Raw genomic sequence first — 26,570 nt, forward strand, 5'->3', positions numbered from 1 at the left:
TTTAGGGATATGACGCCATAAGTCATCGTGGTCCGGTGGGCAAACACGTTTTCCACTTATCCCTTCTTTCCCTCTTTCGCGTTCAAGCTTGCCTACCGCGGCTTTTTTTTTTGCGATCGCACGAGCACTTGCTGCTATTTTAATTGAAACAGAAGTTGTTTTGATTCATTTTTTTTGTGTCACCTACGTCTTTCCATTCTTTTCTGGGGTTGCTCAATATCCTTAGTATAGCAGCTCTGTCTAAACCGAATTTCATGTCCACCCGGGCAACGCCAGGTATCCATGCTAGTATATATATATATATATATATATATATATATATATATATATATATATATATATATTATTTCTGATCATTTTATTCGCTCGACATTCACCCGCTGCCTTAAACATGTCAACCGAGAGATCTTTTTAAAATTATTACCGTCCCTATTAAGTAACATTATTTGTATCTCTCTTACACCGGGTATACATGCCAGATAGTTTTTGAAATTCTTTTTCATGAGTTCGGTTGTTTCAATGGAATGAATGGAATGATGAAGATGTTGCTCCTACTGGGATGATGGAGATCTTCCTACACTGTCGTACATAACATCATGGCATTTCGTTATCATTTCCTTATCAGTTTTGTCTTACACACCATCATTGATGAAAGTAACTTCTACTAAGGTTGCTTCTTTCTTTTTATTGATGCATATCACTTTAATAGTTCCGTTTTCAAAGTACATAGCTGTAGGAATTGCATAGTCATCGTGGATGGTGTATGACTTATTTTCAAGTTTTCTTTCTGGTAAACATGTTCCAAGGACTTGTTGCTCCGTTCGATATTCAACTTTTTCCGGTGGAGATATTTACACATTCCATTGTGTCGCGTTGTGTAGTAGCCGTCCTCCATGTATATAAAATTATTATTAAAAATATGTAAATGTCTATATTGTTTTTCTATTTACTTTTTATTTCTTATAGTATAGGAATACAAAATACTTTGAAAAATCTTTATATAAAGGAATAGTATTTTCGGCTGTTCCCGCCGATTTTCATCAGTGTGTGTGTGTGTGTGTGTGTGTGTGTGTGTGTGTGCGTGTGTGTGTGGGTATGTTTGTGTGTGTATGTTTGTGTGTGTGTATATTTGTGTGTGTTTGTATGTGTGTGTGTGTGTGTGTGTGTGTGTGTGTGTGTGTGTGTGTGTGTGTGTGTGTGTGTGTGTGTGTACGGCATAATCGCGTTGACACACCGGTTCTCGTCAGATCACCGAAGTTAAGCCTGGCTAGTACCGGATGAATTATCATTTGGGAATTATAGGCGCTGTATCTGCTCCCCGCTTATCTCGACATTGTTTCCAGTCCTCCTGGACCTCCACTCGCCATTAGTATTTAACAACGCCGACACAAGAAACGAGAGATTGCGCAACTCTTGCCACAAAAAGTCCACGCGCAGGCACCCTTCGGTGGGTATCCATAGTCTGTGAAGACTAAAAGAAGCTACCATGTGTGTGTGGGTGTGTGTTGGGGAGGGGGAGTGCTAGCAGGGAAAAAGCACATAGCTAATTAGATAAAGAAATGTTTACATGTGACTCGTGTGTGTGACACCCCCGTATTTTCGCATCTCAAGAGGTTAGTAGCAGTAGTGGGTTGTGAACATTTTTCAAAAACATAAGTGGATGACAGGCTATAAAATGTTAAAGTACATATTTTAAAGAGGATATTTCGCAAGTATCTTTGTCATTAACAGGTTGTAAATGTAATTACATAATTACATCTGCTTTATCAATCATATACTAGTCTTTGTTGTGAAATATTAAAAATTGTATTTACGATCGATTTTATTAGTTTATTAGTTCAGCCCGGCTTTGCTCGGGCCCTATGTATTGTTCATAACTTTGTGCATATATATATATATATATATATATATATATATATATATATATATATGTATAAATTTCAAATGTTTAGACCGAAAATTGGCTGAATAGTTTGCTAGAAACCACAAAGGTAAAATCTTTTGAATGATCTTTACATAACACCAAAAAGATGGAGGAAGTGAGGAAGCGTGGCTGTGGAAATCCTTTTACCCGAATACGATGTCCAGCATGTTAAAAAATATACCTTTTGTTGTAAAAATCTAACGGATAAACATCTGAAGAAGTTGGTGGGGACAGGATATTTTTATGGAAACATAAATCGTAAAATTGCCAACTCATCAATGAAACAGCTGTAATGGAAAAAAATCCAGGAAATAAACGAAGGTTGTAAAAATTAAAATGTGAGTCTTTGAATTTTTAACAAAATTTTGCACTATATATATATATATATATATATATATATATATATATATATATATATATATATATATATATATATATATATATATAAAATTTAACTCATGTCCAGGTAACCTACATCTAAAATTTTAACTGTTGACACCGAAAATTGGCGGAGGAGTTTGGTAGAGTTTGCAAAGGTCAGCTCTTTCAACTTTGACCTCTTGGCAGCCAAACTTCACCCAAAAACTGATTAAAATACCCTTAATGTAAAGTTTCAAATGTTTAGACAGAAAATTGGCTGAATAGTTTGCTAGAAACCACAAAGGTAAAATCTTTTTAACTTTGACCGCTTACCTGCCAAATTTTCGGCCGAAAACCGATTAAAAAGCTTGCCCTTTGTCTGAATACACTTTATGTAAAATTTCTAATGTTTAGACCAATGTGGCTGAGTAATTTGGTAGAGAACGTAGATACCATTTTTTTAAAACTTTGACTCCAATTTTGACCACTCAACATTTATTTTTTTGAGATCAAATCAAATTAAAAAGTTTGATCCATATCCTAGTAACCTACATCTAAAATTTCAAGTGTTTAAAACGAAAATTGGCGGAGGAGTTTGGTAGTTTGCAAAGATGAAACCGTTGAACTTTGACCCCTTGACAGCCAAATTTCTGGACGAAAAAGGAATAAAAAGATTTTCCCAAATCTCAATACCTCTTATGTCAAATCTCGAGTCTGTAGACTGAAAATTGACAGAGTAGTTTGGTAGGGAAATGTACACACAGACAGACATTTTCACTTTATAGATATACTAGCACGGATGTCCGGCGCTTCCCGGGTGTATGGAGGTGTTTGTTTAGCAAAAAAAAAAGTGTTAGTAGTTAGGCAGGCTCGAACCCGTATCACGAAGGAGGAAACGAACGGAAAAACGTGACGTCTTTGCTGTTATGACCACTGCCAAACCGCAAGTGACGTTGGGTTAAATTAAGGCTAGACAATCGAAAAGAGGGGATGACTTTCGAAAATATCAGTGAAAAAAGCGACCCCTCCCTGTAGAAAAGTGCCCAGTTGAGGGTGAAAAATTAATGTTTTTAGCCAATTTTTCGGTATTTGTCGTCTGAAGGGTCGAGCTTGCAAACCATACTGATCTTGTGAAACTCCGTCGCCTCTGTCGAAAGTTTTAGGCAGACATACATACATACATTTATATATTGATAGCTCAAAGTTTTGACCTACACCGATTAAAAAGTTTGCCCTATCTCTGAATACCCTTTATGTAAAATTTTAAATGTTTCGACCAGAAATATTCTGAGCAATCTGGTAGAGACCGCAGAGGTTAATTTTTTAAAAAACTTTGACCCCCTTGATTAATTATTATGACGCCTCTGTCGAAAGTTTTAGGCAGACATACAAACGTACATACATTTATATATTTGTAATTCAAATTTTCGACCCAAACCGATTAAAACGCTTGCCCTATCTCTGAATACTTTTTATGTAAAATATCAAATTTGTAGACCAGAAATTGTCTGAGTAATTTGGTAGAGAGCGCAGAGATCAATTTTTTTTTTTAAATTTGACCCCGATTGTGACCCCTTAACATTTACTGTTTTGGGCTCAAATCGAGTTATTAAGTTAGATCCATTTTCAAGGAACCTATATCAAAATTTCAAATGTTTAGACCCAAAATTGGCGGAGGAGTATGGTAGAGTACTCAAAGGTAAAATAGTCGAACTTTGACCCCTTAACAGTCATATTTCTGGCCGAAAACGGATTACAGAGATTTTCCCAACTATCACTACCCTGTATATACATTTCGAGTCTGTAGACTGAAAATTGACAGAATTATTATGTAAGGGAATATACACAGACAGACAGACAGGCAGACATTTTCACTTTTATAGATACTAGCATGGGTGCCCGATGTTGCCCAGGTGTTTGGAGGTGTGTGTTGAGCAAAAAAAAAAAAACAAAAAAAAAACAAAAGTGGTAGTAGGAAGGCAGGCTCGAACCCGTACCGCGAAGGAGGAAAAGAACGGAAAAAACGTGACGTTTTTTCTGTTACTACCACCGCCAAACCGGAAGTGACGTAGGTTTAAATTAAGGCTAGACACGATTGCTGTAGAACTCTCTTCCGATTGCCTGCTTTCCAGCTGACTACAATCTGATTGCCTTCAGGTCCAACGTAAACAAGTTCTTAATGAGCCGTCCCCCTAAGTAATCCAGTTTACAAAATTCCCACTACTTATGTTTACTATACTATAATTACATTGACTAATGTATACCCATTAACCCTTATCCTGAAGTGGCCTTCGGGCCTTGATTCCTGTGTTAAAAAAAGAGAAAAAAAAATCTTTTTAGTGTTGTGGCCTTCTTTGGTATGTCGACTTTCAGAACAGAAAAGAAAACTTTCTTTTATTTTCCCCTTGCCTAGCGCATGGATGAAATTCTCCAAAACAGAATATCTTCGTTAGCGCATTCCGTTTGTGGAACACATTATCACGAGACTGCTTCCCTGGAGATTATAACCGGGTCGTTGTCTTATCCAATGTAAATCGATTCTTATCAAGACCGTCTCCACAAGATTTCGAATTTGGTCCCAACGATCTTTAAAACACAGCATTCACCGTATGCAGGTTGAACCGGCTTCCTATGAAAGAGAAAGTGTCTTGGGTACATTTAATTCACAAGCGGTTCTTAGTCGCATGTATATTCCCATCAGAGGAGATGACAACGTTATGTTTTTGCAGTGGTTGTCAAGGTTCTCTTACATACAACGGCTGGTATTCTCAAATGAACACCCATCTAGTACTGATCAGTCTCGGCGTTGCTTAACTTCGGTGTTTTAACGAGGACCGGTATGTGCATGTAACTATGCCGTATATAATCATTCTACGTTTCTGCATGCTACCCCCGTGGATTAAATAAAGGATTATGTTCGAAATTTCATGCAGATTCCCGAGTTCAACAGAAAGATTCCTGAGTTCGACAAAAAAGTCACCGAGTTCGACAGAAAGATCCTCGAGTTCGACAAAAAAGATTCCCGAATTTGATAAGATACACATGAAGATGGTCGGAGGTTACATCGATCGAAACTTTGTGAAAAGACGAGAACAGTAATCCGAAGCATCCAACTAAGATTCATTCTATTTTGACAATAATTTTATTCCATTAACTGTTATCCTCAAGTAGCATCTGACCTTGATGACCATTTCGTTAGTGATAATTTTCTTAGTTTAAAAACATTTGTAGTGTTCTGGCTTTGGTTTGGAATGTGAGAGAGTTAGCCGTCGCTCAGGCAACAGCTTTCCCTTAAAAGAAACAACACAAAAATGACAATATATGCAAAAATAATAACAACGAAAACAAATAACAAAAACCAAGAACAAACAAACATGCAAACAAACAAACAAACAAAACATTAATTTCTCGCACATCGATTGCGCTCGGGTTGAGATTGTCTCCATGAAAAAATGTACAATAAAGCCTGTAAGGTAAGTGTACGTGCGTGCGTGTTTGTAAGTGTGCGTATGTTTGTGTGTGTGTGTGTGTGTGTGTGTGTGTGTGTGTGTGCATGTATGTGGAAGTTGAGGGAAGTGTCTAACATATCATGAAATGTGCGTGCATAGTGCTCGAGTGCCAGTGAATGTGTTCATCAGAGGCCTGGCCGGAAAAAAGAGTGTGAATCCCCCTTTTTTTATATCACAGATTGGAGCGACCTCTACCATAACAAAAGGAAGGATAATTTGAGTCGGACGTGTCCTTAAGTGAATGTACGTGCATCTGTATAAAAAAAAAATGTAGGTTAAAAATGTATTAATCTACTTACCCATCGAAATCGCTGAGGTCACATTTTTGCAAGTACTCGATTGAGTGTCTTTCTCGTTCGGTTACTAGATAGGAATAAATAAAAATAAAATGAAATATATTTAATTTACTTTTAACAAATGTAACACACTAAGATATTAATGTTTTTGATGATAGTTGCGATGCTGAGAATGTTGGTAGGAATATCAGTGGCAGTGGCTAAGTTCAGAATGGATATACGAAGGGAATATATATATATATATATATATATATATATATATATATATGGACCGTTAATGACCAAAGAAGGCATGATGATGCCCCCCTCCCACCTTGGGATAGCGCACACCATTTTCCAAGGTAAAGGTCAAGGTTACAAAGTTATAGCCTAGGTATATATATTGTCCTATAGCCTACACCATTTGGGCGATAATGACCAAATTTGACATGATGATGGTCCCCTACCTATGGATGGAAATACCATTTTCAAGGTCAAAGTCAAAGATTAATGTCATATTTGGTATGACTCTTACAGCATCTACTTACTGCAATTTTGCCCGCGAAGCGGGTATTCTAGAATACAGCAAAGTTCCTAGTATATATATATATATATATATATATATATATATATATATATATATATATATATATATATATATATATATATATATATATATATATATATAAAATATATTTTAGTCCTTTTTATTTGTTTTGGAATAGTTTGGCTGTTTATTAATAAATGATCGTATCTGAAGAGCAGCCTTTAAAACCAAAAACAGTATTTTCATTGCAGGTTGCGAAAGGTGCGTAAGACGAGAGAAAAAAAAATTCAAACATTCCTTGAAATAAAATGAATACATAAAAATTATAATTGTGGACTAAATCTTTCTTTGGTCATTGGGATAAAACTAACTACTCTATCATTCAAACACAGTAGTGTTTGAATATATGGTTAAGTGGTAGTTTTAGTCATTTAGAACTGCTTTAAAGTTTCACTGCTCACTCGCTTTTCGATCAAATTTCAAACAATTATTAGTTTATAGATCAGCTATATTGGGGGAAAAATGTTTCATTTTTGTTCATTAAACAAAAGTTATGATGAATCTACTGGTGTTCAAAATGGTAAAAAAAAAAAACGTAAGGAGGTGAGCGACGTTTTTTATGACTGGTTTCCGTAGCAACCACGTCGCTTCAGCGACTACTGTTGCGAAAAGAGAAGTAACAAGTGAAACAGAGAGAATGAAAAGGAAATAACTGGGGGGATTTTATTGAAAGCAGACGACTGCCGTACATTGTTATTACATATGTGCATATTATGTTTATGGGGGCAAAAAAAAAAAAAATAAGACTGAAATTAAACAAAGAACAAGTGACTTTACTGGAAGCTGGAAAAATCATGGATTACAATAAAAACGTGCGAGCATAAAAAGTAATATGGTTAAACTTAAACATGGAAAAGTAAAGGACTAGTTGTTACAACTAGAAAAGAAAAGGACAAGATATTCTAGTAAAAATATAATAAATTTATAACTTAAAACATTGCAGCATTAAGATTTTTTAAAAATTAAATTCATAACATTATATTATCAATTCTTAATACTAATTAATATTAATTATTTAATTAGTAAATGCATGCGAAATGACGTCACCGGTTAAGGAAAAAAAAAGACTATAAAAAAGAGAAAGAGAATGATCACGTGAGAGACGTGGGTCACGGAACGAGATCTAGTGAGAGACGTGGAACACGTACTAGATCACGTAGGTGACGTCACGGCTGTAACAATAGAAAAACAAATGCTATTCCTATTTACTTGTATCCGCACGAGGGCAGAGTTAGACACAAGGTTGATTTTTAACGTAGGGAAAATTCGTCTCCCCCAAAAAGGGACTCTGGATAGAGACAAAAATAAAAATTGCTTCAGTCTACAAGGATTTCTCCTCTATTGATCGAGGTCGGAAAAGGTGAAGTGCAGTATAAGAACAGATATTATATTTTGTTCCTAGCCAAAAAAGGCCAAGAAAGTTGTTGCTACAAAGAAAAAGCGAGTTGGAGTTATTTCCTTTTTCTATTCTTGGTTTGCTTTGCCATTAAGGCTACAACGTGTGTTGGTTCCCGGACAACGTTATAGTATAAATAAACGTTACAGTAACAATAAACGTTACAGTATAAATTGTTACTGTATAAATAAGCGTTACTGTATAAATAAACGTTACTGTATAAATAACCGTTACAGTATAAATAAGCGTTACAGAAACAATAAACGTTACAGTATAAATAAACGTTACTGTATAAATAAGCGTTACAGTATAAATAAACGTTACTGTATAAATAAGCGTTACAGTATAAATAAACGTTACAGTAACAATAAACGTTACAGTATAAGTAAACGTTACTGTATAAATAAACGTTGCAATATAAATAAACGTTACAGTAACAATAAACGTTACAGTATAAATAAACGTTACAGTAACAATAAACGTTACAGTATAAATAAACGTTACAGTATAAATAAAGGTTACAGTAAAAATAAACGTTACAGTATAAATAAACGTTACAGTATTAATAAGCTATAAAAACGATACTGATAAGATGGTAGAAATATATAGATACCTTGAGTGCATACCTTGATTAAAATCTTTACTTTTTATTTATGATATTGTCAGTTAAATTATCAGTGTTTAAATCAGACATTTCATTCTTGATGAGCTAATATTTTTATTAGCGACACAATTTTTATTTTGTTTGTTGGCGTTTTGTTTTATTGTTGCAATCTTTCGAGCCACTTACTCATTTCGGTGATCTTGATTCCAGCCAATTCGAAAATCGGACGAACTTTGTTGCGAAAGATCTTCACGCCGCGATTCTTTCCGCTCTTCGGGCTGACGAAAGCGAGGAAATGTTTCGGTCGGTTTTGGCCTGGCAGAAAAGAGCGACAGCAACAACGGCAGCGAGAAAAAACGTGGAGGGTAGACAGAAAAAGAAAAAGAAAAAGAAAAAGAAAAACAAATTAAAAAGTAAAAAAATATAGCAGTTCGTTAATAGGAATTAGGAATAGCTATTGATGAGGACAATACGTGGTTTAAGATTTATAGTTTAGCGGTGTCTCTTATTTTTGTGAATTATATTTTAAGAACTTACAATTGGTTAAAAAATTAAACTTTAGCCCCCCCCACTTAAAAAAAAATATTTTGAAATAATATCTTCTAGTGTTTTTTTTGATAATTTTAATTATGTTTTTTTTTTGATAATTTTAATTATGTTTTTTTTTTGTTTTAAATTTTTATTTACAACTAGAACCAAAATACGAACCCTCGGAAATATAGTTATCCCTTTCCTAATACCAAACATTGCAACTTTTACACCTGAGGGAAATTGGAGGTTACATCAATCGAAACGTTGTGCAGATAAAACTCAAGGTGAGAACAATGGTCCGAAGAATCCAAATAACACAAACAATCAGACCTCATCTCAAAAATTCAGAAACTGGTGTTCAAATAACCGTTTCTTAGAATAATATGATTGGCTAATTGAAAAAATATAAAGAAGGTCGAAGGTTACACTGATGAAAACGTTGTGCAATTAACACACAAGATGAAAACAATAGTCCGATTAATCCAAACAATAGAAACAATTATACCTCAACTAAAAAAATTCAAAACTGTAAAAGAAATCGAATTTTAAATCAAATAATAGAAAAAGACAACCTCCTTTGCTGATACACACAGGACCAATGCCGCATGGTGAATGTTTTTTTTCTTTTTTTATTCTTTGTTTCTTTATGAAATTATTAATTTTTATTAAATAGGAATTTGAAAGTTGCATTTAATTTTAACGTTATCGTTTGATCATTAAATCATTAACCGAACAACTTAAAAAAAAAAAAATATGAACTATCAGAAAAATACCCGTCCAAGGACAGGTAAAAATAATTCACTGAGATGAACAATTTTGCACCAATTTTATGCCCTCTTAATAAAATAAAAAAGTCACGACATTAACTCTAAACCTGATGACTCGAATATTTCCTCCATTTTTTTTTAAAATGAAAATATGTTTTTTTTTCTTTTTTAATTGGGTTGTTTTTCTTTATCAAATTCTTCATTTTGTAAATTAGGATTTTCAACATTACATTTGCTGTTTCTTCAGTATGCCAGGTTTTCGAAACTTTCAGTTAAAAGCACTATTGTGTATTACGAAATTAGTATAAATTCCAAAAAAATTACGAAAAATGTTGAAACTTTAACCAATCAGCGTAGATATATATATATATATATATATATATATATATATATATATATATATATATATTATCGTTATTTCCATCGCAAGTGCTCGTCTGAGCTCCAATCTCTGCCCCCCCTCGCCAATCTTTCACGAAAACCACCCGTCTATCTGAAACCACTGTCAATAATTTTCCGCACTCTTTATCTGTGCCTAAATCAAAACGTAGATTCCATGAACAAAGCTTCTTTCTTAGAAGTGCACGCCTGTGGAACTCTCTTCCGTTTGCCTGTTTCCCACCTGACTACAACTTGGATGTCTTCAAGTCCAACATAAACAAATTCCTGATAAACCGCCCCCTTTAGTAAGACACTTTATCAAATTTCCATTACTAACGATTACTTCGATATTATCCCAGTGATTACTGTACACGCAATAACCCTTATCCCCGAGTGGCTTCCGGGCCTTGATAAGTGGTAACTACCATGTAATATATATATATTACTGTTTTTAAAAATAATAAATAAATAAATAAAAATAAAAATGTTATATACGTCCAAACAAATTAAAGGGCGACTTTCTAAGTAAATAAAAAAGAAAAATGAACTTCGAGGCGGAGCCAATATTAACCGTATTTATCGCTTGAAAAAACAAAATCTCTCTCTCTCTCTCTCTCTCTCTCTCTCTCTCTCTCTATATATATATATATATATATATATGCATACACACATACATACATACATACATGATGATTGCAACGTCCTGTCACACGAGTGCCACTCCCTCAGACATTTAAAATCCATGAGCCCAAATGCCTGAGGGAGTATCTATACACAGATGATGTTACAGAGTCTTAGCTTTGTACGACAGCTAAGTCTCTCTCTCGGTTCAAAATGTTAAGATCCAGCAGCAAGCAAGAGCAAGATAGCCAGCAACAAATTAAACTGCAGACCAGCTTAATGCGGGTACTGGTCTCCCGCTTTATGTTTTTTTAAATCAGAGATTTGCTTCTCCTAGAAAGGTTGCCTTCACCACGGCTTACGGGAGCCCTCTCCACCCCAATACACATATACACACACACACAAATATACACGGTGCTAGTTGGCCGTTGACCCAGAAAAAGAGTTCATTCACCCTTCATACATACATACATACATACATATATATATATATATATATATATATATATATATATATATATATATATATATATATATATATATATAGTAAGCAAGCATAATACAAGATGGCCGCGTAAAATAGCAATTAAAATAACCTGTGAAGATGCGAAGGTAAAAAAAAAAAAAATTGGTAAATTTAATGAGACATTGTTTTTTTTTACATTGTCAACATCAAGAGAACTGACTAAGTAAAAATAAATAAATAAATAAATAAATAAATAAATAAATAAATAAAAAGACGGTAATATGTACTTACTTATGGTCATGCGGTCCCGTAGGCATTTTGCGAATTCCCTGTTCAAACGGACAGGTCCCTGGAAAGTGACGGAAGCAGTACCCAAGATGTCTCCACTGTAGTGTTTAATGTAATGTATGGTGAAGCTTCCCTCGCTGTTATCGACATACTTGGAATCGGAAAGGATCCGGACAGGCTCCCTATGCCCATTTCCGGCGGTTGCTCCCGACGATGTTGATGCCGCGCAATTCGAGTCCAATTTGTCGCAGGCCTCCTTTTGTAAGACGAAAAGCGGGTGGACAGACGCCGACCGCTTGGAGCCGTTCAGGCTTCGGCTACTCGAACGTGCAATGGCCTCTACCTGTTCGGTGACGGCGATCACTTCAAAGTAAGGAACGTTACCTGTAAATTAGAAAAGGGAGAAGAAAAGAGACCGCGATTAGAGTGGAATTATGGAATTGATTGAAGGTGGCTAATATGATGAAACGTATATACTTAGTGCTAAGAGGGCAAAAGTACCGCAAGTTCGTCGGGGCACATTCCGTAGAAAGTGCTTGTAAAACAAAGACAGGGAAACAACATTGCGGTGATGGGACAGGGGCTGGAGCTTGGTAGAGTATACGCTGGACCATTCGCTTATTTTTAGCAACCTCTTGCTTGCCTTATTTTATCCTTTAGTTCTCATATTTTATAAGTGATGTTTCTGACAAATGAGAACAAATTGCTGTTTTCTGGGTTACAATTTAAAAAGATAGCACTTATTGTTAGCTAGTTTTTTTTTTTTTTAAATCCTGAAGTGTTGTATTTTTGCAAATTGTTAAGATTCTGAACGAAAACTTTGCAATTATGGAATTGATTTAAGGTGGCCGCTGTAATCAAATATATACATTCCAAAGGTAAGATCAGGGTATCCGAATATACTGTCTTCCTGACCTAAAATGCACCAAATATTGATGTTATTATTGTTCTTTTTTTTCTTTTTGCAAAACTTAACCATTTTCTGCTAAGTCAAAAATAAAAACAACAATTTTCTTCTACAAAACAATCAAACCAAACACCATGAATAAATATTTGAAAATATAAAGAACTTGATGCATAAAAACGTTTTGTCAAAAGTACTGGATCCAACATTAAATAACCCCGAAAGAGTTGATATACCGTAAAAAATTCCATGAACAAAGCGTCTTTCTTAGAACTGCACGCCTGTGGAATTGTCTTCCGTTTTCCTGCTTTCCGGCTGACTAGAATATGGTTGTGTTCAAGTCTAACGTAAATAAGTTCTTGATGAGCCGTTCCATATAAGTTATCAAATTTACCGAATTTTCATTACTAATGATTACTATATTGTCCAATTTCTACTGTACACTCGTTAACCCTTATCCTTGAGTGGCCTCTTGGCCTTGATAATGTGGTGATGCCTGTGTATAAAAAACAAACAAACAAAAAAAACAAAAACAAAGCAATCAAACCCAAATCCACGAATTTGAAGATATAAAAAAAACTTTTTTTTTTAATTACTGGATTCAGCATTAAATAACCCGAAAAGGATTGATATGCCGTAAAACGAAGCAATCAAACCAAGGATAAGTGTTTGAGGAAATAATCTATTAGCATAGCAAGCCTTCCAACATATATATATATATATATATATATATATATATATATATATATGTATATATATATATATATATATACCAACTTCCGCAGTGAAGGGCTGTGATTTTGCTGCTTTTTGTTCCGCAAGTAAGCTATGACAAAAAAAATCGTTAGCAATATACAGAGGCTACCTAACTAATTAGGGAATGCAGGAAACTTAAAAACATCACGATAATTAGACAATACAGAACTCGGCTTGTCAAGTTAGTCCAGAGGACAAAAATTGTCAAGTTAGTCCAGAGGACAAAAATTCCTCGGAACACATTCCAGAGGTTGAGCTTGGTAGAGTAGAAAGTGGACCCTTGGTTTACTTTTGGCAGTTTTTCAATTCTCGTTTACCTTATTTTCTTCTTTAGTTCTTACGTTCCATGAACGGTGTTTCTGACAAACGGGAAGAATTGCTTTTTTCTGATTCGGAATCTATCCATATAACATTTATCATTGGTATTTTTTTTTACCTTAATATGCTATTTATTTTAGCTTGTTGCATTAAGTGGTTTCGTGTATTGTCTGGAGCGATTTCCATAAAAAAAGAGAGTGTGGGACCGCTTACGTTAAGGACTGTTTTTTTTTTATTCTGTCTAAAAGGGCGAGGCAAGTGGTTGGTGCACCAGCCTAGATGTGGCAACAATACTCTGTATGGGCAGGCTGTTATGCTCGTGGACCATTTTTGAAATGATCTCTTCCCTGTTGACTGCAGTATGACTCTTATTTTGTGCAGTTCTACGAGGTCTACCCCCCCCGGCTTGCCTTCTCTATTTGAGAAATGGGTTGGTTTATTGCTAATCGCCTGAAGTGGAATGTCAACGAGACTGCCCAGGCCAAAGTGCTCCTTCTCAGGAGCGCTGGCCCTTCACTCCCACTTTCCGACTCTTGTGTCACATCTTCCCACCCAGGGAAGAAGATAAATAACTCCATACCACCACTTTCAATGTAAACCTAGGCAACCTTTACGTGGTCCACCCTGTGAGTATCTAGTTTCCAAAGAGAATTGAGAAAACAGAGCAAACAACAGATCAAAGCTGTCCACGAGATTTTTTTTATTTACTGATTTATACGAATCGCATTTTGTATGGGATTGATATAAAGTTGGTCATCGTGGGTCGCACTAAAGGGCAGGGAACACAACTTATTCAATGTCGAAATATCAAGATATTGCTTAAGTGTCTAAATGATTTTTTCAAAGTATGTAGACATAAAAAAATAATTCAGTGGAGGTTGAATACTCATATTTACGGTCACGTGACTAATAGATTTTGTAGCCGTGGACAATTTTACAGAAACGGTGATGCACACTGGAAACTATTTTTGTAAAGATTATTTCTAAACAGTTGTAAGTAAAACATCAACCATATTTAATATAAAATTATTTTGCCGGATTTTCAAAATCAAGCCATAAAAACCCGAGCATGCGGTGTCCACCCCCCACGAGTGAATAAATCCGTTCTGGCAAAAATTTACTTTCACCATGACTAATGTTTGTGCAAAATTAAAAAAAAAAATTCAAAGAGTGGTTATTGAGAAAAGTACGAACAAACAAACGGACAAACGATATTGGGGCAATTTTACCCCTTTAATGACCCCTAGCGGGGGGACAAGCCGAGTTATCGCGGAAAATTCGTTCTGGCAAAAATTTACTTTCATCATGACTAATGTTTGCGCAAATTTCAAAAATATCAAAAGCGTGTTTATTGAGAAAAATATGGACAAACGATTTTGGGGCAATTTTACTCCTATAATAGCCGCTAGGAGGGCAACCAGAATTTTCCGGAAAATCCGTTTAGGCAAAAAATTTACTTTCATTATGACTAAAATTTGTGAAAAATTTCCAAATATAATATAAAGCGTGGTTATTGAGAAAAGTGCGAATAAACGAACGGGCGAACGGGAAGTAATTACTAAGTCCACCCCCTCCCCTTCGTGGGGGGGCAATTAGTATTTAAGCTGACGAATAAAAATTTTCTTCCTACTGGCCAATTTTCATTTGCCATTGTTTTACTGTGTTATTGGCAACATTATAACGCACTCAGTTACAATTTATTAAAGAAAAAAAATACTTAAAATACTGAATCTACATGAAGCCTCCAGAATCATGCAGTACTAAACACCATATACAGAGAAAACGAGTTAACTATGGCACTATGTTTTTTTAAACTCTCATCTACACGGAGCACGGGTCAGAGGTATAAAATGCATCCGTCAACGAGGTCCAAATCCAATGTTTATGAAGGCGACATTCGTCTCTACAGACAAACTGGTTGATGTGGAGGCTCTGCTCACCTTTGTACTCCCTCCCCCCCTGCACATGCCTATTATCTCCGTGGTATTCTAAATCGACAAAATGCTCCTCGTCAAGACATGGAAGAAAAGTCGACGTTATAGGCAACTGCGGCCGTCAGTGAAGAATCTGATGGGACTGATGATTCGGATGATCGCAACGCATTCATGGATTATGTTGACATTAACATAAATACAGAAGTGCAGTAAAACTTTGTCTTGTTTTTTATTTTATTACTTTTTACAGGCAATAATAACGCATTTCATTGTCTCGTTCTTACAATAATAATTATGACGTCACAACTATCATCATTATTGAAATGAATACGACATGATCTCATAGCATAGTTATTAATAGAGCTAGGACAAGAGAATATTCTTTTCATTATTCTCGAGAATATATCAGTTAATATCGTATACGCTTTTATATAGAGTGATGTGGTTCTTAATGGGTTAACTGTGTCTAACTGTGTCGGATATATACTCGAGAGTCAAAACAATGAAAAGAATAATCTCTTGTAATAGCCCTAGTAATTACACTTCATTTTAAAACAAATCCTAAACGAATATTTCTAGTTCTTGGGATACATAGGTTACAAAGTCGCGAAACTGTGAACCCGTTTTCTGACCTTTTGGAACGTGGCGCTTAGTATCGTATAATTCGGTGGCGGGGGGTGGGGTGGGGGGCTCAAATGATACACCGCAGAAAAAAAAAATATGATTTCGTGAACAAATAAAAAAAATAGAAACGCTGTGAAAATAAGAATGGAGGAAAGATGATAAAGAAAGCAAAAAAAAAAAAAAAAAAAAAAAAAAAATGGAGTCATAATTAATCTAAGTCATTTTAAAAATATGTTGGAAATAAAGAAACTATTTGATATCATTAAGAATTAGTATTGTCTCCCTTTCACCGTCGTAAGATATGGCCGAAGGTCGGAAGGTGGGAATAGAAAAGGTATCGCCTAAAAGAAAGAGCACCCCGGCCTACAAAAATGCCTGAGCCATTTTAAATTGAAAATTACAATGGCCGTTGTCCTACTTTTAGTTTGAAAATATGCAAACAAATAAAGATTAAAAACATAAATGACTTTCATGCATCCCGGGCAACGCCAGGTATTAACAGCTAGTACTAAATAATAATAATAATAATAATAATAATAATAATAATAATAATAATAATAATAATAATAATAATAAAAACCATGAAAGTGTCCGTAATTAGCTTGTTCGCGTGTCGCGAGCGTCTATTTTTTCCATTAATACTCGGCTCTATTTTCTCCCACTTAATTACTATGTAAAAAGATGCGTTCTCGATGAGTTATTTATCTCTGGTTTGCGCTGTTACGATCATATGTGTGTGTGTGTGTGTGTGTGTGTGTGTGTGTGTGTGCGCGCGCGTGTTTGTAATTCGTTGAGTAGCACAAACAAGTTTACATTAAAAATAAATAAGCAATGGTGCTGAGATAACCATGTCTATATTAGATCATGTTCACAGTGCGGTTTTCCATTGGGTAAACTGTGGCATCAATTAACCAATGAGATTAAAGAACAGAAACAATTTTTCTGAAAAAGACGGAACTTGGACTTGTCTCATTATCACATTTTAGTAACATGGAGGTATATGATCACACACACACACACACACACACACACACACACACACACATGCTTGTGTGTGTATAATATATATACGTCAAATGGAAATAAAGTGCGTTTTGACATGATTAAAATTAAATTCCTTTTGACGGATTGATTGTTGCTATTTCTTCTGATGAGTTAAGGGCAAAATAGATTCACTGATTGATATAATAATTAAGTTGGTTGGTTGTTTTTCTTTTACGGCGTATCAACCCTTTTTGAGGTCATTTACCGCCGAATCTCGTGATTTTGAAGAACAATTTTTTAATAGAGTATATTTGCTTTTTTTTTTTTTTTTTTTTTTTAGGTCGGTTTCTATTTAACCCATAGTTGGGACCCTAACAGGTACTACCAATTCGGGTCAGAGTGGACCTGGGAGCAATGGCAATTAAAGGTTGGCTCAACACTCCCCAAAGCCCGCAAGCTGGGGCCTCACCATCGGATATAATTTAAGGTCATATCCAGGACCTATAATAATTAAGTGATTGATTTTACGTTACGAAACAGATACTGTTAAGTATTGTAAATGTCTACTGAATTAAAGGAATAAGTTATAAGATGGTCAACATCATGAACTTTGGAAAATAGACTTTTGTCATTCATTCATTTCTTTTATTGCTCTGTAATTACATATAGTTTCTTAAATAAGGATTGGTATATATCATAAGGAAATAAAAACATATATATATATATATATATATATATATATATATATATATATATATATATAATCAAAAAACTCAAATGACCTTGTAACAGGTGTTGTAACCCACATCCAGTTTACGACTTCCGGTTGCGCATGCGTACATAAACATAAACCATAACAGCGTAAACAAATAAACAAATATCGCTACTTTTGCAGAATTTTACCTACGCACTGAAATATTAACGTTATTATTTAGAAATTATTAGTTTTTTTCTTACACTCCTAACATAAATAAATAACACCGAAAATATATATTTTTTAAATTGCGTTACAAATAAATAATCAACGCGACAATAAACCATATTGTTTTACTGTGTACGTTGTCAGCGTCCCAATTGTTTTTTTTTTCGCGTTTAAGTTAAAAGATATATCAAAATTTGAATTTAACTTTAAGTATTATGGTATCTGTTCAGTGCATATTTACCTATAAGCATGGCAAACCACTTATTATTCAATGGCTATAAGTTTTTTTTTAAATAAAAAATCATGAACAGAACGACTCATAGAAATCTATCTATATTCTTTTTCATTTTAATATACTTTCATAGAAATGTTTCTGTTATGTCAAAAAAAATTATTTTCTTTACGTCACAAGTGTCACGCTCATACATTAATTTCATAGCTAATATAACATACTGACCCAACGGGTCACGGGTAGTCTAGAATATATATATATATATATATATATATATATATATATATATATATATATATATATATATATATATATACTAGCAAAAGTTCAAAAACAGCCTACAGAAAATGGACTCTGATAGGTTATGAAAAGGAAGGGTTGTAAAGAGATAGCTTCGAATTTGGGGGTATCAAAACCAAAGCAAAATATGATGAAAGTAAAAATAAAATAGATAAACCCCATAATTTATTATACCATACCTGTTCACACTGAAACACTTATCACAATATTCTGTGGATCTATATTAAAAAAAAAACTTGTTAAACCTTGTGACATATTTCCATTCTGTGGAGATCAAGTGCGAACGAACACCCCATAATTTTATTATACCATATTTCTTCAAACTGAAACATAATTATCAAAGTATACTTACGCAGATAGATATGAAAAGTGTTTATTAAAGTCTGTGCCTATTTCCATTGTATGGAGGCCAGGCGCGAACGCAGACCCCACAATTTTTATTGTACCACCCGTATTTAAGTAAACACATACTTATCAAAGTATTATTATGTACATCTATATCAAAAACACTTGTAAACGTTTTTTTTTTAATTTTTAAATTTTTTATTTCTATATACTTTGTGGACCAGGCGCGAACCCAGACCCCACAATTTTAATGAACCACCGTTCTGCCAGATCACACATACCCATTCCCGTGTCTCGATACATCTTCTATCATTATATGTAATCAGTTTTTTAAAATAGTCAACCATATAGGAGCCTATTCGTGACCACACACACACACACACACACACACACACACACACACACACACACACACACACACACACACACACACACACACACACACAGCTTTATATTATAGATATATATATAAGGAGGAGTTAAAAGAAAAAGAATAAGATCAAGTCTTTAAGAGGAAACTTATCGGCATAATGCGAAGCTCAATAAATTATTTTGGAGCTTATATAGAGTATCAATAAAGTAAGAAAATGACGATGTAACAATATATACTGATAATTCATTCAATAAAGGTTTAATGTAAGTGAAAACTTTTCATACCAGAATATTTTGAAGCCTAATGCTTCTTATCAGAAGAGGAGAGAAGATGCTAGATAACATAATAGGGATGCAACGTCTAACGATAGTTACATTAGGAGCGAACTAATTGTGCAGTGAGAGATACAATATTGAAACTGTTTGGGGGTGGGAGAACTAAATTGAACTCTATGATATAGGAGAACATAGCTTTTCCCCATGAAAGCTCCGATTTTCCGATTCCTGATTTCGATTAATCGTCCCAACACTAATATATATATATATATATATATATATATATATATATATATATATATATATATATGTGTGTGTGTGTGTATGTATATATTAGACACTGCCAAAAATGGCCGAAAAATCAAGTTGTTGTTGTTTTTTAAAATCACATTTATTAAAATCCATTATTTCTGAGTAACTTTTTTTCCAGAAAGATAAAACCCTGAATTTTATCATATAGAAAGCAGAATAACGTAAAACTTTTTCTACTATTTTTAATTAAATTTAAATGTTAAATTTTTCCCAAAAGTTAACACTTGGCGTTTTTGTTTTGCACAAAAAAAGTATATAAATAGTTAAAAAAAAAAAAGGTTTTTGAAAGAATTCATTTGTTTATTTCTTGTCTAAGATTTAGGGTGATTTTCTATAAGAATATGCAAAAATATTATAATATAAGTACCTGGATTTCAAATAATTCCACTTATTCATATAGGCAACCAGTTACTTCGCGCCGATTTGATTACAATGTTTACATTTGTACTTGATAAAAAGCAAACTACGGAAGACCAAACAAGCAAAAAAAACCTTATTTTTCAGTGACGAAAATTTCAATGTATTATTAACGCTGAGGCTGGCCAGTACCAGATGGGTGACCATTTGTATGAGTTTGGTTTTGAATGTGTATGTGTGTGGGGGACCAGGCTCCCCAAAATGGGAGGGGGGGTGAATTTAAAGCAGAATAAAAAAATTATTTCAGCGCGTTTGGTCTACCGTAGTCGAAAGGCGGCAAACGTTTTCAAACGGGATCGAAAAAATGATGATAATTTTAGCACAAAGGGCACAATATTTATCGAATTTTTTTTTTTTGTATCGATTCTTCAAAGTATGCCCTGTTTAATAATGGTCATGCATTATTCGGCTCGCTAAAAAAAAATTGTTAATTTATTTATCAAAGATTTTAAAATGGGTTTTTTCGTATAAATATTAAAAATGTTTTTTTTGTTTTGCTTAACTTAAATTAATTATTTTACTTAACATATTCACCGAATTTCACCCTTCAAAACTCAAAAGCGGAATAATTAAACACAATCGAAGTTCTGATATTCAGACGTCAAAATAAGTTTTTTTTAATCTATAATCCTGTTCCTTACAACAACACAATATGTTTTGTTCAGTTTCAGATGATTATTTTAAGCATATTTGGAACCCCCTCAAAACAAGGGGGGGTGTAAACAAAAATACATATATATATATATATATATATATATATATATATATATATATATAACTATCGTTTATGAAAAATAAGGAAACTGTTATAAAGTCCATTCTTCTCTTAATAATCGCTGAAAATTTCGTATTAATTGGATAATTACCTGATTTTTGGTAGATTTTTAAAAAGACAGTCCGTCAAAAAATACTTACCTGCCCCCCCCCCCCAGTTTTGGCGGTGCCTTACAATGAGATAGAAAGATAGACGAGCAAAAGTGTGTATGTGTGTGTGTGTGTGTGTGTGTGTGTGAGTAAGAGAGAGAGAGAGAGAGAGAGAGAGAGAGAGAGAGAGAGAGAGAGAGAGAGAGAGAGAGCGAGTGATCAGGCACTTTCTGTATATGTATGTATGTATGTGTATGTATGTATGTATGTACGTATCTGCGTGTGCCGATCGATCTATCAAATCCTTTCTACCTGTCTTTTAGCTTACTTCGTATCTTTCCGCCCTCCATATATCTTGGCTATCTTGCTCCCCCCTTTAACTTCTTGTCACCTTTCTCTCTATTCCCCACCTCTCTCTCTCTCTTTCTCTCTCTTTCTCACTCACTCACTCACTCTCTCTCTCGCTCGCTCGTTCGCGCGCTTGCTATTATTACTATTGACCTTGGTATCATCTATGACCAATAACTACATCAAAGAAAAAGAATAGAAGGATGATCATGTTGCGCGAACGCATAAACGGACGTCGGCGACGGTACGTGCGAATGGGAGAAGGAGAAAGAGTCCACCTACCATGAATGAAAAAAAAAAAGTTAAAGAGAAAAAAAAAAAAAAAAAATCAAACGTTCGCTATCGTGTCTACGTATCTCGTCGAGTAGGCGCCAGTGGTAAAAAAGGTAACTTACACGATCCAATGAACACGGAATGCGTGGGCGGTCGGCGCGGGATAGTGGTGGTGGGCAAGATTCTTAGGGGTTAAGTCTTTTTGTATCTGCTTATTCACTACATGGCCAATTTCGCTGTCATCCTCGGCGCCTTTTATTTGCCCTTTTAATTTTGTTTTATTTCGAGAATTTAAACGAATACAGGGCTTGAAAAATGACTCTATCTATCTATCTATCTATCTATCTATCTATCTATCTATCTATCTATCTATCTCGCTGCATATTACTAATATGACAGAATTTTAGCTTGACTACGAGGAAGCCTGTGGTAGCTTAATTACCGTAATTATATTTTCATAACTTATAACCGAGCTCTACTCACGTATTGAGAACTGTTGAATTAAATATTGAATGTCTATACATACAATATCCTTATAACATTTTGTGCGGAAAGGGGTCCCGATTTCGAATCTCGCTAGATTCAGCCACTCTGATGAGTCGTAGACGACGAAACACGTGTCAGTGGATAATTATATATTAAAAACAATATATATATATATATATATATATATATATATATATATATATATATATATATATATATATATATATATATATATATATATATATTAAGTAATGTGATTTATAATTTAAAAGTTTTAAAATTTTTAAAATTTAAAAATCAAAATTTAATTAAATTAAAAATCAGTTTCATAAGAAGGAACAACAACAAAGTCAATTATCTGTACGATCGTTTCGGAAATCCGTGCTTTTTATTTGTGGTATACATGAAGTCACGTAGAATAATTATACATAGTTTTTTTGGTAAGCACGGTCTCCTCATCAGCAAATTTAGGAGGATTTCTATTGAATTGAAAAGACACCAAAAATAAACCTAGCATTAAAAGTAAGGCAGATGAATCTTTTGGTTTTTCTTTTTTTGAAATCAGGAACTGTATTTAAAGTAGTCATTTAGATGTTTGCTATAGCTTTTTATTTTATTACATTAAAATACACTTAGCTCTTTAGACTATTATTCTAATCTCCTTTAAATTATATATATATATATAGATATACACACACACACACACATATACATATATAAATAGAGATAGATAGAGAGATAGATAGATAGATGGCAATCACGACAACCGTCGGTTTAATCGAAAACATGGCTACCAAAAGATGACGTCGCTAGAAAAATGCAAAATGCGACATCCAGATATATGAAACGAAATACGTTTTAATAGATTTGGGAAATCCACTTTTTTTGCGTCTTTTCTATAACCGAGATTTTTTTTCCGAATTGTAAAATGATTTTTGTTAATGGTTTTATCAAGAGATTCGTTCATTTGTGTAATACGAGAATTTGAATAAAACAATGAAAAAGGAAGTTGTGACTACATTTTTATTATTTTAAATGATTTTATTAAAAGTTCATTAGTTTAATAAGTGTATCTTGTCGAACTTGGGTATGTATCTGTAGAAATCGGGAATTTGGACTGAATTTTGAGCGGAATCCTTTATATACTTCACGGGGTAGAGTGCTCTTGTCCCATCAGCCATAACTGGATAGAGATCCTAAGTAATTCGTAACTGTATTCTTCGGTCGGCCACACTGAGGATTTAACCTTCGCCCTTTAGGAGAATATCACTTTTTACAATTGATTTTTCTAAATACTCCAACCAACCACTGCACCACGGATCCTTGCGAAAAAAGATGAATCAAAATAATACGAGGATTTGTTTTATAAATATGTTAAATACAGGGAGATAACTCCTTTTGAACAAAAGATTTGTAAGAAATTCTATTTTATTTTTGAGTAAAGTTTAAACTTAAAAAAAAAACATTGCAAAAGAAAAAGAAAGTACGATTACTTTTTTGAAAGTAATGTTTATAAAACGCATTTCGTATTTCAAATTTAGAAAAAAAGTCGGAAAAAGAATAGAGGCAAAAACATCCATTTTCCGAGATTTTTTGCATCTTTTGAGTCAAAAACTACTAAAACGTATTTCATCTCATGTATCCGGATGCCACATGACAAGTGACGTCACCTTTTAGAAGTCATGTTACCATTATATATATATATATATATATATATATATATATATATATATATATATATATATAGTCAACCACATATAGAACTGTTTCGCTATATCACAGCTCATCAGTGCGGCTAGACTAACACCCATCTCTAGCCAAGGATTGAACCTACCACCATCTAATTGATAGTCGACAGTTCTAATCTTAGTTCCTTGGGATCGGTGCTCGTAAACAATCTCATCAAGTGCCCATTAATATAGACACGCGCCCACTGCTTTTACAGTGCTCAACTTGCTTGTTCATTTACAAAATAAACAAATAAATAAATAAATAAAATAGAGAGCTTCGCATTAAGCTAATTAAATTGATTTAACACCCGTCGAGTACTATGTACTACACACACACACACACACACACACACACACACACACACACACACACACACACACACACACACATCTATATCTATATATACATATATATACACATATATATATACATATATATACATATATATAAATATATATACATATATACATATATATACATATATATATACATATATATAACTCATCTAACTCCAGCATTTTTAACCTACACAAACCCTTCTTTGAAAATGCTTTAAAGGAATCTGGATATTCCAACCCTAATATTACATACTTGGACCCTAATAAACCCAACAATACAAATAGGAATAACAGATCCCGCAAAGTCCTCTGGTTTAACCCTCCCTATAATAATATGATAAAAACTAAATTAGGTAAAAAATTCTTCATGCTTCTTAATCACCACTTCCCCCCTAGTAATATTCTACATAAAATTTTTAATAAGAACACTATTAAGCTTAGCTACAGTTGCACAAATAATCTAGAAAATAAAATTAAAAAACACAACAATAAAATACTAAATAACCACAACTATAATAACAATGGTCAAAATAATTGTAACTGCCTTAACAAACCCCAATGCCCGCTCCAGCAAAATTGTCTCTCAACAAATGTGGTTTACAAAGCAACTATTGCCCCTGCTGAAGACCCACAAAACAAAAAATTTTACATTGGCCTTTCAAGCACCACGTTCAAAGACAGATTTAGAGTGCATAAATGCTCCCTAAATAACCCCAACCACCCAAATAGTACTTCATTAACTAACCACTATCTACTACTTACCCGAAACAACCTCACCCCAATTATTAGCTGGGAAATTCTTAATAGAGCTAGTACCTGTAAATCACTAAACTCCCCATGTTATTTATGCTTAACTGAAAAATTACTGATTACTAATTTTAGAGATAGAGATAAACTTCTAAATAAAAAAACTGAAACCTCACTTAATTGTAAACATTATAAATCCCACCTCTTAAGCAACTTCTCACCCTTCTAATAATAACTATAACCCACCCCTAAAATCTAACACTAACGAATTACACACAACCTATTTACAACCTAAACTATATAGTCCCCCATTCATTTTAAAAGAACCCCTCCACAGAACCCCCACCTATTTATCCCACCATTTTTTAGCTACATCTCTCTTTACCAAACTCATTTTTGTAAACCCCCCCCCTTTGCCTTAATCACTCCTTATGTCATTATTTAAAGGTTCTCGCCCCATAGTCTCTTATTGGCTATTTCCATAATCAGGTCTCGATTTCTATTATTTCAATTACGTACTTATCACAATTGGTATCCTTCGACTTGCCTCTCGGTCTATTATCTACTTGTTAACAACTAATCATTTACTTACCTTCTATTTTAATTAATTATTTAATTTACCATCTACATATAACATATATAATACGCTTTTCTCTTATATTTACCTCTTACTAATTCTTTCAATAATAATTATCATATATTTTAACACGAAGCTTATTTACATATTTTTCGTATTTGTGTTTGTACATATACTCAAGCACATGCTTCTCCCCCATTTATGTGTGTATTTTTTACATGTGTACTCATGTGTATGTATTTGTGTGTTTTTGTTATCTACTTACTATCTACATTTTATTAATAATTATATTAATTTTTATTATTTAATTAACTTACTTATATCCTTAGTTTTTTTACTTTATTAAATAAACCTATAACGTATAATTCACCTATTTACCCTTCTATTTCTCATTTCTTTCTTCCAACTTAACGCCCGACAATTCAAAAAACTATAAATAATAAATTAAAAACAAAAAATTAATTTTTTCAATTTCTCCCTGCCCAGCTAATTTATATATATATATATATGTGTATATATATGTGCACATGTATATATATATGTGTGTGTGTGCGTGTGTATGTGTGTGTGTTTGTATATGTATGTATATGTGTGTGTATGTATGTATTTATATGTGTGTATATATATGTGTGTGTGTGTATATGTATGTATATATATGTATTTGTGTTTGTGCGTATCTTCTATATGTGTGTATATGTATGGGTTTTTTTTATATATATTTGTATTTGGTTACGTATCTTCTACATGTATTTTTGTGTGTGTGTTTTTCTGTGTGTATGTG

General features: G+C 33.7%; 1 protein-coding gene across 3 annotated transcripts in view; it reads right to left on the minus strand.

Moving 5' to 3' along the window:
• The window catches only part of LOC145297012 (ceramide kinase-like), a 573,763-nt gene that overhangs the window by 64,178 nt on the left and 483,015 nt on the right, over positions 1 to 26,570 (minus strand). For all 3 annotated transcript variants that reach the window (XM_080143241.1, XM_080143245.1, XM_080143236.1), the window contains 3 exons: positions 11,733 to 12,113; positions 8,862 to 8,990; positions 6,093 to 6,156 (listed from right to left, as the gene is read on the minus strand). In XM_080143241.1, coding sequence (XP_079999367.1) covers positions 6,093 to 6,156; positions 8,862 to 8,990; positions 11,733 to 12,113 — 574 coding nt within the window. The remainder of the gene's footprint in view (positions 1 to 6,092; positions 6,157 to 8,861; positions 8,991 to 11,732; positions 12,114 to 26,570) is intronic.

Source organism: Euprymna scolopes, chromosome 2 (genome assembly GCF_053919585.1).
Source record: "Euprymna scolopes isolate OS-2025 chromosome 2, ASM5391958v1, whole genome shotgun sequence".
Lineage (NCBI taxonomy): Eukaryota > Metazoa > Mollusca > Cephalopoda > Sepiida > Sepiolidae > Euprymna > Euprymna scolopes.